The 17,496-nt window shown below is 48.5% G+C and overlaps 1 protein-coding gene across 1 annotated transcript; it reads left to right on the forward strand.

The window, feature by feature from the left end:
* The first annotated feature begins 2,151 nt into the window (after positions 1–2,151).
* Positions 2,152–16,160, forward strand: OPRL1 (opioid related nociceptin receptor 1). The gene is made up of 4 exons (XM_075108810.1): positions 2,152–2,485; positions 2,967–3,220; positions 12,376–12,731; positions 13,020–16,160. Exons 2-4 carry the CDS (start codon positions 2,994–2,996, stop codon positions 13,541–13,543), a joined length of 1,107 nt encoding a protein of 368 aa, XP_074964911.1. The 5' UTR covers positions 2,152–2,485; positions 2,967–2,993; the 3' UTR covers positions 13,544–16,160.
* Positions 16,161–17,496: the final 1,336 nt, after the last annotated feature.

Raw genomic sequence — 17,496 nt, forward strand, 5'->3', positions numbered from 1 at the left:
TGTCACCTGCTGCCTTCAGGCATGCTTTCTGGGCAATCATTGCCTGGGACAAGGATGGCATTTTTTTGCTTGTCTTTTTGGCTTTACGTTGCTGTCTGCATGGAAAGCTTCAAGCAGAAGAGTTGATCTATTTTTCAAAGAAATAGGCTGACAAAAGTCTTTTTGGATCATGCAGATGAAATCTTGATGGCCTTCTTTCTCAGCCTTGGTGCATAGACCCCAATGGACATGGGGAAGACTTCTGATGAGGAAGAAATCTGGTCAGCGTCCTGCTCTTGAGATGGCTGTCCTCCTCTCTTCCCAGGGATCCTGAGAAGACTAGAAGGTAAGATACCATGAGGACAGATCTCTTCATGGTTGAATTAGGATTTGGGTCAAATCATGTAGAAGAGCAGGCTTGGGTCTGAAGGTGCAGCATGAACATCCTGGGCTTTTACTTGTGCAAGAGGACAGGGCTGAACGGTGTGAAGATGCTAGATGGATGGAGGAGGAGAATACTTGGAAGAGTTTTTGTCCTGGGCACAAAACATGTCTTGGCTGTCAGTAGTTCAAGGTGGCAATCCTGATCCCCTTTTACAGCAGTCATTCCAAAACACTAGGCTGTGTCAAGTCAAAACAAGCACCACAACAAGATAAATAGGTGAACATGCTGTATTTGCTGCACTGAATTAACATAAAATAAGTATGTGAAGGGCTAAGTGCATTTATTGAGGTGGGAGCCAACAGAGAGGACAGAGCTGAATTTGCAAACATTCCTGGGCTGTCCAGCCAGGCTCTCTCGCACTGATTTACTGCTGTCCTTCCTTCAGCCTTTGAAAATCAATCCATTAACAATTAAAGTATGTCTAGTCTAGTATTTATTTCACACTCTCTCGTTAATGGACTGACAAAAAAAAAAGCCTTCAAGCACTAAGACTGTTGTATTTCACAAGAAGTCTGTATCTCTGGGTTGTGCTTTTTCCCTTGTTCCCTGTTAGAGCTGAGACCTGCTCTTATGGAATCATTCAGGGAAATTACCATGCATTACCATACCACACTATTACATTTCTTGTGAAGAAGGTGCAGCTTCTGTGCTAAATATCCCCAGACATCCATTAAAGCAGAAGGAGAGTAGAAAGGGCTAGTCCTGAATGTGTCTGCTGGGCCCAAGCACCTCTGTGTTGGCTGTCTGTGGGGTCTGGAAGGGAGCGTTTGCTGCCCAAGATGTCTTTTTCCTTTTCTCCATCTCCTGGGTGATAGCAATGTGCCCCAAATTGGATCTGGCCCACATGTCCCTGCTTGTGTCCCCAATACAAACTGTTGGGAAATGGCTTCTTCAGGGAAACACTATAGATGGGTGGAGGCACCAGACCGTGAGGCTCTATTTCTCAGCAGTCAGTCTGCCCCTGATATGGGATCAAGCTGGGCATGGACCCCAAAGACCTCTTTGCACCCTGTTTGGAGGGGTGGCATACCTGGGGGCTCTGCAGTTCTTGGGCACTGAGTCTATTAGGGTCTATGTCCCATGGCCAGCTTGGGGAGGGCAGGGACCTGTGGGGTCTGCATGGGTCACCCCACCCTAAGGTAATGAATTTACCATTGCAGCTTCTTAAAATGCACTACTCCAACTCTGAACCAAAGTGCAGGATGTTTTGGGTTACAAAAATGGCCTTTAGCGAATGCCACTGTAAGAATACTAAATAATAACAATTTTCTCCCCCCTCCGTTCTCAGTCCTCCTTGTATTTTTGCCAGTTTCTAGGTCAAATTCCCCATTCTGCTTCTCCTGCGCTAGCACAGCTTTCAGGTTGCACAATTGCAGGGGAGGGAGGAACTCGCTTCCCGGAGCTGTATCTCCCCAGTGCCCCCATCCTTCCCTTCCCTTCTTCCCAGCGCATCTGGGTGGAAGCCCACCCCAGGTAGGCTGCGGGTCCCCTCCGCAGCTGGGGGCTGCGGGTGGGGGGTGGGGGCGGCGCTGGACCCCGCTCCCCGCGCCGGGGGTGGGACGGGGGGGCCGCCGGCAGCTCGTAGCGCCTGCGGGAGCGGGGGGAGAAGGCTGCCCTTGGGCTCGCAGGTGTGGGCTCGCTTTCCGTTTGGTGCCTTTGGTTATTTATTATCTCCCCACCCCTCCTTTTTCCTCTTCTTCCCCCCCCCCCCCCCCTCCCCGCTTTTCTCTTACGCAGTGGGAGAAGCCAGGCAGCCGGGGCTGGCTCTGCCCAGCCGCCGTCCGTCCTCCCTCCCTCTCCCCATCCCTCCCTTTTCGTTAAAAACGTGGGCTCCGAGGTGCAGTGCGCTGGCAGCATCCCTGCCTGCGAGGAGCAGCCCCTTACTGTCCCCTCCCCCGCTCCCCTTCCACCGGCTGCCTCCGGAGCGGACCCCCCCGGCCGTGCCCGCAGCCCGCCCCGGTCCCCCCCCAGCCCGGGGGTGCTGGATGCGGCCCCGGGGAGCGCAGCCTCGCCCGGAGCCGCGGGGCGCGGAGCCGCGTTACAGGAGAAACCCGCACGCAGGTAAGCAGCCAGCGGCGGCTTATTTGGCAACTTTGGGCTTTTCCTGACGTTCTGCTGGGGCTGGATGGTGGTGGGGGGTGTCGTGCTCCAGCGGCGGGGCGAGCCCCCAGCCCCGGTGGGAGGAACGGGGGGAGAGAAGGTTTTGGGGGCACCAAGCCGCGTGGGGGGACTCACCGACCCGGCAAGGCTGGGAGAGGCAGGTATGAGCATCCAGCGCTTGGGAGGGATGGCGTTGTGCAGCCCCGCATGTCCCCTGCGCTGGCGGTGTGGAGATATGCGTGAGCTCCCTGTGTGCTCAGACTGCACCAAGCTCTCAGGGCTGCATCCCATTAAAATGCTCCTGGGGAGGTTTGAGGGGGGCTGTGTTCTCCCGGCGATAAATCATCTCTTTCCTCCAGCGTTTCTCACGCACATGCTTTGCTATGGTCCCGCGCTACCTGATTGATCAGCAGATCTTAAAACTGTCTCTTTGGTGCCCCAGGTCCTTGGCACAGGCTGGTGCTTCAGGATGGACCCGCTCTTTCCTGCCCATATTTTGGAAGACCCTGACCTGAGAAAGCTGCTGAATGACTCCTCCATGCTGAACCTGAGCTTTCTCCCCAGTAACTGGTTTAACAACGGCACAGGGGACAGCTTCCTGCCGCTGAGCATCAAGATCACCATTGTGGTTGTCTACTCCATTGTGTGCATTGTGGGGCTGGTGGGCAACTGCTCCGTCATGTATGTGATTGTCAGGTAGGACATGCAGGCAGCGCTCCAGGGAGGCTCCGGGGAGGGCTGTGAGCGGGACAGACCTTCCCCCCTAAATCCCTGCTGCGGGTGAAGCAGGCAGGCGCTTCCCTGGCAATTGTGATGTGCTTTAGAGGTAGCAGTGTGGCATTCCTTTTATTGTTTTGGTTTTATTTGTTTTTCTCCCTTCCTAGGCTGTGATGAAGGTTCCCACCAGCTTTCAGCTGCCCTCTGGTACCTCCTAAAGTTTAACCCAGAGAATGGAACAGAGGGATCAGATCTGCTCAAAAAATGGGGCTTTTTGCAAACTGCCAGGCAGGGAGCTGGATGTACCTAGGGAGGGAAAAGCTCTGGGAACATCCCGCTGCCAGGGAGAGCTGGATCTTTAACAGGATCTCTCCCTCCTGTGCTGTGTCCAGCACCCCAGCTGTGGCTGCAGGTGCTGCTCCATCTGGGAGCTGGAGCTTTCCAAAGCTGAATTTAGTTGCAAGGGAAAGAGCCTGCTGGGAGGCTCAGTCTTACTCTTACAAGGGAAAAATCACAAATGTAGCATTTCCAACTCTTTGGAAACTGTAGACATAAATAAGATGTGATGGGATGCTGCAGAGATGAGGGCAACTTCTCCAGCTCCTCATGCCGAAGTGGGGAGAGCAGGGGGACCTTTGCAGAGGAGAAAAGCATGGAGCCTACACCAGTCCAGCAGCACTGTCCAGCCTCCCTGCAGGATTCCTGGTATTTTAAGTGTCCCTGTCTGGTTTTCCTGTGGCTGAAACCACCCTGTTTCCTGGAATCAGAAACCCTGTTCCCCCCTGTAAGTACAAAATAAGTTTAGCAACCCTTAGGGCTGTGATTCTGAGTCAAATGGCCAGCAACCCCCTTCTGATCTCTGTACTCTGTATGTTAGGAATGAGCTTCCATTTTATACACATCTCAGAGCAGAATCCTGGTGCAGGTGGGTGCTGCCAGCACAGAAAAAACAGGATCAATTTGTTTTCTCCTCCAATAGAGGACGAAAATATTTAGCAGATATTCAGACACTGATGAGATTAAGTCTTGCTCCTGCCAGGAGCCCTGCTGCTTCCAAAGCATCTTTCCCTTGAATACACACAACTCATCTGGGGGAGATGCTGCAAAAGGAAATCTTTGGTATCACAGGCTGGTGAACGGTGGCTAAGTCTCTGCTACAAGGGCAAAGCAACATGACTGTTCAGCAGGCTGCCTGTCTGTGCTCTTTCTGCTGAGGAGTTATGGCAGGGAGAAGGGATCACAGTAGCCCTGGGGAATTTGGGGATGGAGAGAGGAGGTTTGCAGTGCAGCAGTGACAGTTTGGAGAGCTCGTGTTTCTGTTCCATGTAGTAGCAATCATTCAAGTAGGCATGGAGTTTGTGGGTGTGTGTAAGTGTGGTGAGTAGTGAGGCTCTGGGACTGAGAAGTCCTCGTCCCACGGCAATGCAGCTCCCAGGGAATGCCAGCCAGTGTGCATGCAGGGGAAAGGAGTCCATGCCCCATGCATGAACCTTAGACATGTGTAAGAAGGAGAAACCTTGGCAGAAATCTGTGTGCAAAGGTCTTGTGGGATGTGGATGGCAGGACCGTGCTGGCCCCTGCCTGGGGCTGTGACTGGTGTATCGCCAAGAATATGGATGTCCCAAACCGGCATCCTGGTCAGGGTGGATGTGTGCCGTGGCTATGTGAGGCTACGCTTTCAAAATGGTGGCTTCTGTTCTGCTCCTTTTTGGCTTTGATACCTTCTGGTTGGATAAATGGAACTCAAGAAAAGAAAGTGGGGTTTAACACTGGCATATCCCTTGGAACTTAGCTTTTTTTTGTGTCCTCTGGTTTTACTGGTTCTAGACAATAGAAAACTGAAGGCAGATGTCACCCCCATCTCCCCCAGCCCTTTCCCGCTTCTGTTTCTCCTTTATCCAGTAAATCCCTATATATACAAAAGAGCTAATAGAAGGTTTAATTATTTATTATTCACACCTGTTTTTCCCCAAAATCTATGAAAGCCTGGAGGGGCCACTTGAATAATGTGTGCTGGGGAAGTTTATAACTGAGCTAGAACACATGTAGAAGAAACTACTGTTTCTCTCCATCAGCGTCCCCTGGGAGCTCAGTACTGGCTGAGACTAGTGCTGAGTTATACCCAGGGAAATGACCCTTCTTGGTTTGGTAAGGAGCTACGATGTCTGATTATTTCTGCCCAGGATTTTTTCCTCCTTGCCCTTTCTGTTAAGGTCAGGAGCAGTTTTGGTGACAAGCTGGACTCGATAGCTCAAACTCTTGACCCTGGTCATGTATGCAGATTCACGCAGAGCTGCCAAATTAGTGGCCATGCAAAGAAGATGTTGATGACTTCTCAAGTACAAGTTTTCTCCCCAGATGGGAGCATTGGGGCTTCTGGGCTTCATGCCTTAAATAGCATCTTTTTTCAGCAATGTTGCTGGTAAGTCAACATGGGGATTTGGGACTTCTAATGATATATCTCCTCCATTAATGGGAAAAACAACTGGCAAACCCTCTGTGCTGCACCCCGATCATCTATAGCTATGGTGCACCCTACAAAAGCTCATGGTGGTTTTTTGGTTTTGATTCTTTGGGGTTCTTTTTTTTTTTTTGTCTCTCCCACCCCCTTCTGTGCTTATATTTCACCAGGGATAACCAGACTTCAGCATGCAACACAATCTATAAGGAACCGGTGTATTATCTTCCAGAAAAGGAATGGTGCAGTGGCATAGACAGTAATTGTTTCCTGTTTAAGAGTGAGGTGGGAAATACAAAGACTCTAATATCAGCACTCGAGGAAATTGGAGGCATCAGGAAGGCTTGTTTTTTGTTCCTCTTGAATTAGTTTTTTGCAGTACTGAGGGAAAAGTTTAAAATCTCCCGGTATTTCACACAAAAATACAAATTCAAAGCCTCCTCTGGGTTTTCCCCTCTGTTGTAGAACCCAGCCTACATCTCTATTATATTTGGAGTGATTTAACATTTGGAATGATTAATTTATAGAGACAGTCACCATGTGACTGTCAACCCTCTTCTAGTGCCGAGCAGCGCTAATTGGATAAGACTGAGAAGGGCTCTCGTCAGGAACATGATTTCCTGGACAGTAAAGGACCTATTGTGGAAATCTGCCTTGTCTGCGGCTTTGTTATGCTTGCTCATTGTGGAGTTCCTTGCCAGGGGAGATAATGCCTCCCTCCCTCTTTCTTCTTCTGCTGTTTGCTCTCTTCTGCATATATTTTCTGTACTGTTTTTTAATGAATGTTGAAACAAGGAGTTGAACAGCACTAGGCAGGGTTTGGGGGAAGAGTGGGGGAAACCAGGCTGCTGAGCCTGAGTCCCTCTTACCTATTAACTGAATGCTGCAATGCTGCATGCCCGAGAGCTTTGGTTTTAGGAAGAAAAGAGAACGGGAATGTATCGTTCTTGCAATGGCCATAGGGTTGGATGACCAATGGGTCATGGGTCTGGAGGTGACGCTGACCCATTCATGAGAGCAACCAAAGTGTTGCTGCATGGGGTGCGACAGACCCCCAAGCCTCCACTGCTGTGCCAGGGAAGAGGCCAGGGCCAACATGCAGCTTCTGGCCCAGGAAGTCCTCCGTTGTCCCCTGCTCCATCATGCTGCTGCGATGCTCAGCAGTGATGATTTGGAGGACTCCCTTCCTCCATGTTGGCTCTGCTTGCCTGGATCAGACCCTGTGGGAATCATGCCTTGTTTCTAGGGCACTTCTCTCTGCCACGGCAGCTCTCTGTTGGGAGCCTAGCAAAGTACTGGGGATGTTCAGCGCTCTCTGTCGAAGAGCACTGTTTCAGAGCATTTGAAGCAGCTGTTTAGGTAGATTAGGGCTGTTAGGCCTCTGCAGGTTTATTTGCTGCTTGCAGGTGAAGCTTTAGGAGGAGGGCTGTGATGGGGAGGTGCCTGCCTGGGGATGGCTGCACCAGCCATTATTCTGCTTGAAAACTGCATCAATCCCTGAGAATAGGGTAAGGCAGCTGGCTGTGATGAGGCAGGGAAAACAAAGTTAATTATGACATTGCATAGATGCTGCTTTCTTAATAGAAAGCTTTCTAAGGGAAGAGCCTCGACCAGCTCTGTGTCTCAGAGCTGAAATCGAGTGTTTAATGCGACATTGACCCAACAGACACCAGGAGGGCCATCTGAGACTCCATCTCTCTCCAGATCCCCCTCTTTTAGTTTTTCCCAGCAAAAAAGCCCCAGAGACAATTGTTGCAATTTGTCGAGAAGGGAAACCCATGCCAAGGGCTCTGTGCTGTGCAGGGTGGTTGGAGCCAGGGGAGGATGGTGAGGTGGGCAGGAGGGGGACCTTCTGCAAAGGGCAGGTCTGCAGCTCCCCAGTTTCCAGGCCCTCGTGAGCCTGCGTGAGCTGGGCCCAGCCACATGGCCCATAGCAGCTGTGTGTGGCCCCTGCTAACACAACTCCTGTGACTCCAATGTGTGCTGGAGGGCTCTTGGTTTCCCCCGGCTTTGGTGGGATGAGTGGAAAGGAACTACCCATGTGCAGCAGTAGTTCTGTGATGTTTAATGTGGGACTTGGTTCCCAGTGCTTTTTAGGGCCTGGGCAATTCCCAGCAGCATTTAGGACATGAGCAATTCAGCAGAGGCAAGTCCAGCACATGAACAGAAAAGAGAGCATCTGGCTGCAGGATGGGTGCTGGCAAACGTCCTCCTTCGACTGAAGCACCATTCCTGGTGGTCATGTGCCCGCTTGGGGTTGCATGAGCATCCCTGTGAGCCCCTATGCAAGTTTCAGAGGCTTTTGCAGCAGCAGCTACCCAGCCTCTGCCCTCAGCATGGCAGCTATTGGGGCCACAAAATATCCCTGTCCAGTTTGGTCCCCAGAGAGCACCCTGAGGAGGGAGGGCACCAGTGTCACTCAGACACAGCAGCGAGACTCAAAGGGCAAGAAAATAATCTGTCCCAAAGCGTTGCTGCTCGCCCTGGCTGGCGGCAGACACCTTAACCCCTGCTAGTCTGTCTCCGTCCTGCCAGGTAATTAATACGCTTTAACATGCTGGCATTGCTGGCTGCTTTTGCTGTAGCACCTATCTACAGTGATTTAAATTTGTCCTTCTTAAATTCTCTGGGTTTTTTTGTGGCCCGTTGAACCATTAAGAATAAACTGGCTTTAATTGGATAATTTCAGGATGAGGGGGCTCTGAAAAGGTGATCAGAGCAGCAGGGACACAGGGACCATGGTGTGGGTGTATGGCTGGGAGGACACCAATCATGATGGTACGTGCCAGATCAAATATCAGCTTCATACAACCTATGAGCTAAGAGCAGGTTGGGAGCAGAGATGTCAGTGAACCAGTGCTGATTTCCACTGTCAGAGGGTGGGAGCAGCTTGGCAAAAATCCTCCCTGAGCCTCTTCTGTTCTGTTTTTCTTCCCTGTGCCTGTCCAGGGAGGATGGCAAATGCTGTCACTGATGCCAGGGCGTGGGGTGGGAAAGGAGGGAGCTGCTCAAGGTGACACCACTGTCTGCATTCCAATTAGATGGACCATGAATATCAAAATGAAGAGGCAGAGAGCTCCTGGAGATAATGCTCATGGTTCCCCAGGGCTGAAGGCTTTGTTCTGGTCCCTCTGGCCCTGGTATCTGCAGCCCCATTTTGGGATCTTGATTTGCAGCAGCCAGCTGGTCCTTAGCCCTGGGGCTTCTTGCTACCCTGCAGTCTCACAGTGGCTGTGTGGAAAGGAAGGAGTGCTACTAAGACAAAAGGTTTGCAGCTTGCCCTGAGGCTCAGCCAGGGACAAAATCTGTCCTTGTTAAGACAGGACCTCAAAGCCCAGTATGTTGAAGAGCTGTTTCCCACCCATCTCCTCCTCTCCCAGAAGGTGGGTTCCCCTCAGTGAAGCACAGCTTTATTCCAGGTAATGCTGCTTGAGGTCCACTTAAGAAAAAGGAGGGGGAAGCTGAGTGCTGAGCTGATATTCAGGTGTTTTTCGTCTTAGGTGTCAGCGCCTGGGAAAACAGGAGAGCAGAGCAAAGCAATTGTTACTTTTGTGAGAAAGGTGGAGCTGGATGGAGAGCTGAGAACTGCCCTGTGGGAGATGCTCCATTAGGAAATTGCCTTCGTGACCAAGTGCAAGAAAGTGGCTCAGCAGGGAGCTAATGTCTTCCATGGAGTCCACAGGCTTATCCGCATTGGAACTGTGCTGTTATGGGGACCTTAGGTGCCTCCTAAAGCCCGAGAGTTTAATTTGTCTTTTTGTGCAGATTAAAAAAGAGAACACTTTCAGTTCCCAGAGGAAAAGAAAAAAAGGTTAATCCACAGATAAGTGATTAATTGATTTTTGTTTGTACTGAACATTCTGGAAATGTTTGGGAACATTGGTTGGGATAATGGCTGTTGGCTCTCAGCATGCAGAGAAAGTAGAGCTAGAAGTAATTAATTAGGTGTAAATTAATTTCCCACCTTTTAAGAGCACAAGTTGGCCTTAAAATCCACTTGAAGGTGGGCTGAAGGAGGTAAGCAGTGGGCCAGCCACCCCAGCATGTTCCCACATTGGAGGCAGCGAGGGAAGGCAACTCTGCCATCACCTAGGAGGGAGTGAGGAAAGGGGCAGCGGAGAGGGATCTGTGCATTGGGGGAGAGCAGGTTTTGCAGGACCAGGCTGAGCAATTGCACCTAGACTTTGAATTCTTGTTGAGAAATGTCTTGGAGGAGAGGGACCAGCAAGGTCCCCTCTTCGTGGAGGGAAGCAAGAGAGAGCTGAAGGTTTGCAATCTGCACACCCTAAGCTCAGGATTAGCTGAGATGCCTCAAACTCTGGGGACACAGGAGTGTGCCTGGAGGCAATGTTGTCCCCTGTCGATGCTGGATGGGTGGTAAAGGTGGGTGGATTGCTGCTTTTTCCTCCCACTGGTTAAAAAAAAACAAAACACCAAACCCAACTTTTTTTTCTGTTTCACAGTGGTGAAGTTGCCCATCATGGTTCAAAAATGCAGTTGTTATTCCCTCAAGTTGTAACATCAGTTAGAGCAGTGAGGGTTACAGGCAGGTTGATGAATTGCCTCCAAGTCCAGACCTTCTGGAAGGATGGACTGGAACAAGCTTGACCTTTGGGAAGCTTGGGTGAGCCCAGCCAGGTCTGTGGTAAACAGAGGAAGACTGCAGCTCCCAGGAGTCCTTTGCTAACACAGTCTTAGGTGATGGAATAATTTCCTGAAGCCTAAGCTGACAATACTTATTTTTGTGTGGGCTGTTAAAGAACAGTGATTTAATTTCTTAATTTCAATTACCACCCCCCCCCCCCCCCCCCGTTGATCTAGGGGGGAAAGTGTCTGAATCCATTCACAGCCCCATCTCATGCTCCCTGTGTGCATTGCCTTGCTTATGCCAACTGCAAGGATTCAAACAAAAAAGCAAAACTCGCCTACCCTGAGATGCTGCTGCTCTGGGGTTCACAACACTGGAGCCTGTCTGTTTCTGTGTAATTCTGCTTAGCAAGTACCAAAGCTTTGAAGCCCTGGCAGTTGCCTGCTTGTGTTGGATTTGCAATGTGTTTTGCTTGTTCATCCCACCACAATAGGAAAGACGTTGGTATTTTTCCTTTACAGCTTTTGGTTATATAAGTTTATCTGATCTGGGCTGGCTTTCTAAGAACCCACTCTCTTGCTCAGCTACTCTGGTTTCTGGGTCAGGAAGAGCCTGACTCAAGCTTACATGGGGACCTCGAGTGCTTGCATCAAAGTTCACCTGCTCCAAAAGCTTCCCTTGCCTTTCAAGGTCAAATGTAGGATCATTTGTTCTTGCTTTCTCAAGCCACTTTCAAACATCTTACTTCTAATACAAGCACAGCTTAGAGCTCTAAGAGGGGTAAAAAACAGACTTTATATTCTGGATTGTGGATCCCCTGGCTGTTGTTCTTGCAAACCTGGCTATCTCACCATGTATCTCAACAGAGTTCAGAGTGTGGCAGTGATAATGTTCCTCCAAGCATTCAAATAACCTGTCAAGAGATGAAGCTCAGAGCACTGGGGGGAGGTGGGGTACGGTGCTGAGAGTGCAGTTGTAGGTTTGCTGTTCAAAATCAATTTGACAAAAAGAGCTTTTTAGGTCAAATCAGACCCCATAATATTCCAACACACATCAAACTGGAAACAGTGCAGTAGTTTATGGGTTTAAGTGTTGCCCTTAAATGAACTTGCCCTCCGTTAATAAAACACGTAATTGGCTGCCATTTCTGGCAACATTTCTGCAAAGGCTATTGGTATAGTAAATTATAGATGAGCTGTAGTTTCAAAATTATACCTATTTGAGCTCTTATTTTGCCCATGAGGGGAACATCCTGGAGCTGAAATGTTAGATTCAATCACAGAGTCACTGTTGAGTTTCCATTTCTGCAGACTCTGCATGTATCCTTGGGTAGGCGATCACATCTTTCTTTGCATCATTTCCCATGTGTGAAAAGGACATTATTACCATTAAAGCAAGGTGAATCTTCTGTTGGAGTGGTCAGTTCATGCAATAAAAGTATTATAGAAATGACAAAACCCTTTGAAGTAGAGTTGACTCATGACTTTATCTGCAAACTACCCGTTTCTTTAGAAAGATCTGTTGTGATATTTTGATTTCTGATACAAACCTCATTCCTCACCAGTTTTTAGCTGCCGCTGGCCATCTTACCCATTCTGATTTGACAGCTCACATTAGCCATTGTCTTTGGCTATGAGCCCATACAAAATGGCTAATCAGCTTACTCCTGGACCATAAGATGCCTTTCAAACCAGCTTACCAGGTAAAGCTCTCACCAATATTTATAATAATGAAGCCATATGTGATGAAATCCTAGATTAGCCTTACTGAAGTAATTTTTCAAAAAGCATGGTCCAAGTTGACATCCTCAGGCTTTCGTGGTCCTCACTTACAGTCTAAGGGAATAAGCTTCTGCCCATGAAACTGATTGTGAAGGCACCATTTGTATTGTTGCAGGAGCTGGGCTGAGCTGTGTGTTGATAAGCATGTGGGAGGTAGAAAGGAAAGGGTGGTGGTCAATCCCTTGTTATGTAAGAAAAATACAGCACCTCCTTCCTAAAGTGGCAGAATGCCCTCTTCGGTAGACTTCAGTGTCTTACCTATTATGGCCAGGTGGAGTTCTAACCATCGCTTATTCCTCCATTTCAGATTCACCAAGATGAAGACAGCAACCAACATTTACATCTTTAACCTCGCTCTGGCAGATACCTTGTGTCTGATGACCTTACCCTTCCAGGGTACAGACACGTTTCTGGGTTTCTGGCCCTTTGGCAATGTCCTCTGCAAGATTGCCATCTCTATAGACTACTATAACATGTTCACAAGCACCTTCACCCTGACAATGATGAGTGTGGACCGCTATATTGCTATCTGTCACCCTATTAAAGCACTAGACATCCGCACTCCCCACAAGGCCAAAGTGGTGAACGTCTGCATCTGGGCACTGGCTTCTGTCTTTGGCATCCCAGCAATGGTGATGGGATCTGCAGAGAATGAAAACAATGGTCAGTAAAAATGCATCCAACGGGTGGGAGGTGTTGTTGGCCAGGAGTGCCCATGGGCTTGGGGAGCCATGGGAGAGGGGTACCAGTTTCATCAGTGTGGTGAGCTCTCTGCTACAAAGCCATCTTAACTCTTTCCGCTCTTTCCTTTCTGCACTTGCCTCTCTGCATCACTGCTACTGCTTTCCCAGTATTAAACATGCCTAAACTAAACTGAATGTGCAGGTGCTTTCTTTTCTTCTTGATATGGGTTTGCTGATCTTACCTTCCTTTTTATGTTTTGACTTGCAGAAATAGATTGTCTAATTAAACTCCCTTCACCTGTGGATTACTGGGATCCAGTGTTTGGCATCTGTGTCTTTCTCTTCTCCTTTATGATCCCCGTGTTGATCATCACCATTTGCTACAGTCTCATGATCAGACGACTCAAAAACGTCCGTGTCCTCTCAGGCTCCAAGGAGAAGGATCGAAACCTGAGGCGCATCACCCGAATGGTCCTGGTGGTGGTGGCAGTCTTTATCATTTGCTGGACTCCCATCCAGATTTTTGTGCTGGTCCAGTGCTTGGGTGCCAAGGCAGAAAGCGAGCTCGAGCTGGCCATCTCCTGCTTCTGCACCGCGCTGGGGTATGCCAACAGCAGCCTGAACCCTGTGCTCTATGCCTTCTTAGATGAGAACTTCAAGGCGTGCTTCAAGAAGTTCTGCTTCCCCACTGCCTTCAGGACCGAGCTCCAGATGTCCAACAGGATGTGCAGCATCGCCAAGGATGTGGCCTATGCCTGCAAGAACTCAGAAGGGACTAACAATCCGGCCTGACTAGGCATGGAAATTCCCATGGTGGCTGTCGCCCAGCAGAGTCCAACCACCCCCACATCAGAGCTAACCCAGATAACAGCTCTTTAGCAGGACCTCAAAACTGAGAGGCAAGAAACCGAGGAAACAATTTGGGGGTTGGGAAAACTGGATACTGCAAGAGCATGCAGAAAAAGTGAGCCCATTTGACGTATTTTTAATTCCAGTGCACCCTGCGCTAAGGAACGTGTTTGAAATCAGCTCTTTGATTCCTGCAAAACCCTGGGGGTTTGCAACTTTATTGAGAATTTGGGAATTAAGGGTTTAAAATGGGCACTGCTGCTGGGAATTACACTTCTGCTGCTGGGAGACAGACAAAATACAAACTATTCCATGTCTTTTTTCCTCCCAGAGTTGTTTAAGGCGCTAACAGCTCACGTGGCTCACCAGGCACTCGGGTGTGGGTTTTATTCCCGCAGTATCACCCTGAGATCAGACTTTGCTGAAGCCAAAGTGGGCAGCAGCTGTCAGACAAAAACCCAAGATGGTCTCCAGGATGAGTCATCACATCACAAAAGAAGGGATGTGGGGAGGGAGAGGAGGGAGCTGGTGGAAAGGGAAATCCGAACTGCCCCAAGGCAGGCAGCCGGGGCTAGGAGCCTGGGGAGGACAGTGCCAGCTCCTGTGGAAGGGGTCTGCAGTAAACCCTTGAGAGGGGAGCAAGGTGATGAGAAGGGAGTGTCAAAACTGATTAATGTAGCTCAGAAGAGGAGGAAAAAAAGATGGGTGAAATGAACACAGATCCTTGTTTACATGCTGCTATTGCTTTTTTTAAAAAATTGTGTATTTCCATTGTAATAATGGACAGAATGAGTCTGTATATACACATCTCTATAGTGCTATAGGTACAGATAAAAAGTAGGATTTCATCTTGCCAAGCATGCCTTGGGGATCTTCCTCAGTGAGAGGAGGAAAGAATGAAGTGGCCTATGCATACATATATTTATGTGTAGGGGAAAGACATTTTGGAGAAGTCAGAACAGGAGCTCTTCCAGAAGACATGGACATTTCTGGCAGGAGGGGCAGCCTGAAACAGTCCCACCTGCTCCATGCAAGGTAAGTGGGGCAAAACCATACAAAAGGTGGGGTTGTTTTTGTTGTTGTTGTTTTTGTTTTTTTTTTTTAATGAAGCGAGATCCACAATGCTGAGAGCACTTGGGAAATGCTGCTGAGGTACCACCCCTCCTGCTGACCATAGATTGATTTTCCTCTCCCAGTAGGTCAGAGCTTTGTGTAAAATGAAATGCCCTGTCATTTCATTTGATAATGAAAGCATTCCCGAAGAGTTTAACCACTGAATTCCCTCCATGCTGGCAGGGACAGCAGATTTGTATTCTCCCTGTAGTACAAAACCCTGGGGAAATCTGGGCAGCGGTGACCAGTGGTGCTGATGGGGAAGCAAAGCAACGACCTCCATTTGGAGATGGGAGGTCAGCTCCAACGCGAGAACCGGCAGCATTGTCCGGACTGTACAGATTTCATGTGAATATATTTCCTGTGCTCTGGTCTATGAGATTCTGTACTTTTAATGTATTGATTTGCCAATATTTTAATCCTGTCATGTTCTTTATATATGCTGTATAAAAGAATCCAATGTTATATTTCTATGTAGAGTGGTTCCCTTATGGTTGGGCTTAAATTATAGATGCAAATCCAGTGTCCCACGTATAGGACCCAGATCCCTTGTAAACTGCTCAAGCTGGGAGGATTTTCATGCTGATTAGCATTTGACTGGGAATCTGGAGGGATACCAGGCAAACTTTGCAATTAGTGCTTCCCCTGAATAATGTAAGGGGAGGAGGAAATCTGGGCACTTTAAGCACTTTGGAATGGGTGTTTATCCCCAAGCACTCACTAGGAAATCTCATACAACCCCCAAGCATGCTAAAAACAGCTCCCTGAGAACCATGCTGCTGGCAAGTTGTATCCATGCCATTGAAAAAATTAGTTTGGTGGGCTATTGTTTGTGGATACAATAACAGCATTGGTGCAACCTCGAGTCTTCTCAGCCCATCAGCCATCGTATGGTCTGACAGAGTGCTGGGTACGGTTGTACGTGAAGCTGGGAAGTGACTGCTGGGCTTTTCTTGCAGTGCTATTGGGGAGCAGGAGAGCGTTTGTTAGTGGCTGGCTAAGGCACAGCCACACTCCCTTTGTAGTTCTTGGTTGGGTTTTTAAATAGATTTATGTCACCTGAAAAATATACAGCAGTGTTTGGCATTTTTTTAAGTAAGAATTTTGTTATAATGACTATGCTGCAATGATCTTACATAATCAAGTACTCAATAAATGTGCGTTTACTAAGCTTTTGGGTAATTTTGTGGCCCTTGCAGTGAATGTGTTTAGGCATTCTGTTCAATGCTCAGTGGAGTTTGTGATAAGAGCAACAAAAACCTGAAAGCAAAAGCTTTATTGTACTGTGCCTATGGAATTAAAGGCCTGCAATCGGCTGGCTGGCTGAAGTGCAGGCTCTTTTAATTCTCCTCTGAAATGGTTGTGTTGGTATGATTTTACAATTACCACAGTGTAAATTGCAATTTCCTAGGTGGCTACTTGTGTGCATTAATAAAGGAAAATACCCCCCCCCCGTATTTTGAATGATGTGGAGTCCAAAAGATTTAGCTGTGTGCATCAAGGGGTTGTTTCAACACCGGCACTGCTGGGATCTTTGCATGTGGGCTTATTTTTCCAGCCAAAACCACTGCTGAGCACATGCAATAACACTGAAGCATCCCATCCCTTTTTACTGAGGCCAGTGGGAACTTCTGTAATGCAGGCAACTTTGTCTGCAGGCAACCTGGACACAGAAAATGTGAAAATGCTAGAAAATCAGTAGTTGGAGATGAGTGTGAGCTGTGCACACCCTGCCAGCCTCCACAGTTACTCTGGGTCTCGCAACAGGCAGCTCTCCTGTGCAGGTAGGGCAGTGATGCTGGCAGCTGCCTGCTGTTAGAGGTGAAGTCTGAGGTAGGATTAAAATTGAACTCTTTCCACTTACTCCCCACACACTTCTCAGAAGTTATGGGGTTAGGCATGATCATGGAGAACACTGAATTACAGAACTGCTCTGAAAATAAAGCCACAGCTCTATCCTGTAGCCAGGAAAGATGGATTAGCTGGTGAGATGTGCAATATGGAAAGTGCCTTCTCTCTGCACAGAGATCAGTATTCCTACCCAGGCAGGTAAGTATAAGGAGAGGGTTTTTATTAGCAGTGGTGATTTTCTTCTTTTAAAAAAAAAGAAAACAAGGAGAAAGAAAATTGGTGGGGAAAAATTGAAATCTTTATTTCTTTTCTAGTTCAGTTAATTATAAGTACCCAGCAGTGAGTTCTTATAGCAAAACCATAAACCAAAGTGCTTTATTCAGTATTATGAGATTTATCAATATACTAAGTGTTCTCCCTGCTGCTGCTGGCTCGAGTCAACTGCTGGAAAGGCAGAGGAATGGATGAGCTGGGGGCTGAGCTCTCCCTCAGGGAGCTCCTTGGCTCATGGCACTGGCACATCTGAGCAAAGCTCTGCCTTTTGAAGGGTGCTTTGCTCTGCTGGTGCGCATGTCCCTTCCTCTCTCCCTGTCCAGGCTGTTCAGCCAACAACTTTCCCCCAACATGAATCACAATTTCTAAAAGCAGAAATTTGTACCCTTAGTGAAGTTTGGATGGTTTTATGCCATGGGAAGGACTTACCCAGGGAGGTGTTGAGTTATCCTTTACCAAGCTGCAGGTAAGAATGAGGTTAGTTTGTCTGGGTGAGTATTCAGTCGAAATCACCCTCCTCTTGCCCACTGCCCGTAGGAGCCACAAAGCCTTTCACCTGCTCTGAATTCCTCTGTCCCCCAACGCTGATGACAATTTTAGCAGATGGAAGAAGTCCTGACTGCAGAAGGCAAAAGCTGCATTTGCCTCACATGGTGCCC

The sequence above is a fragment of the Phalacrocorax aristotelis genome, chromosome 13 (genome assembly GCF_949628215.1).
Source record: "Phalacrocorax aristotelis chromosome 13, bGulAri2.1, whole genome shotgun sequence".
NCBI classification, from domain to species: Eukaryota; Metazoa; Chordata; class Aves; order Suliformes; family Phalacrocoracidae; genus Phalacrocorax; species Phalacrocorax aristotelis.

Bases quoted from the DNA above. Each gene is read 5' to 3' on its own strand.
- OPRL1 (XM_075108810.1), top strand. From the start codon at position 2,994: ATGGACCCGCTCTTTCCTGCCCATATTTTGGAAGACCCTGACCTGAGA. The intron at 3,221-12,375 runs GTAGGACATGCA...CCTCCATTTCAG, and splicing joins GTCATGTATGTGATTGTCAG to ATTCACCAAGATGAAGACAG. The intron at 12,732-13,019 runs GTCAGTAAAAAT...TTTGACTTGCAG, and splicing joins TGCAGAGAATGAAAACAATG to AAATAGATTGTCTAATTAAA.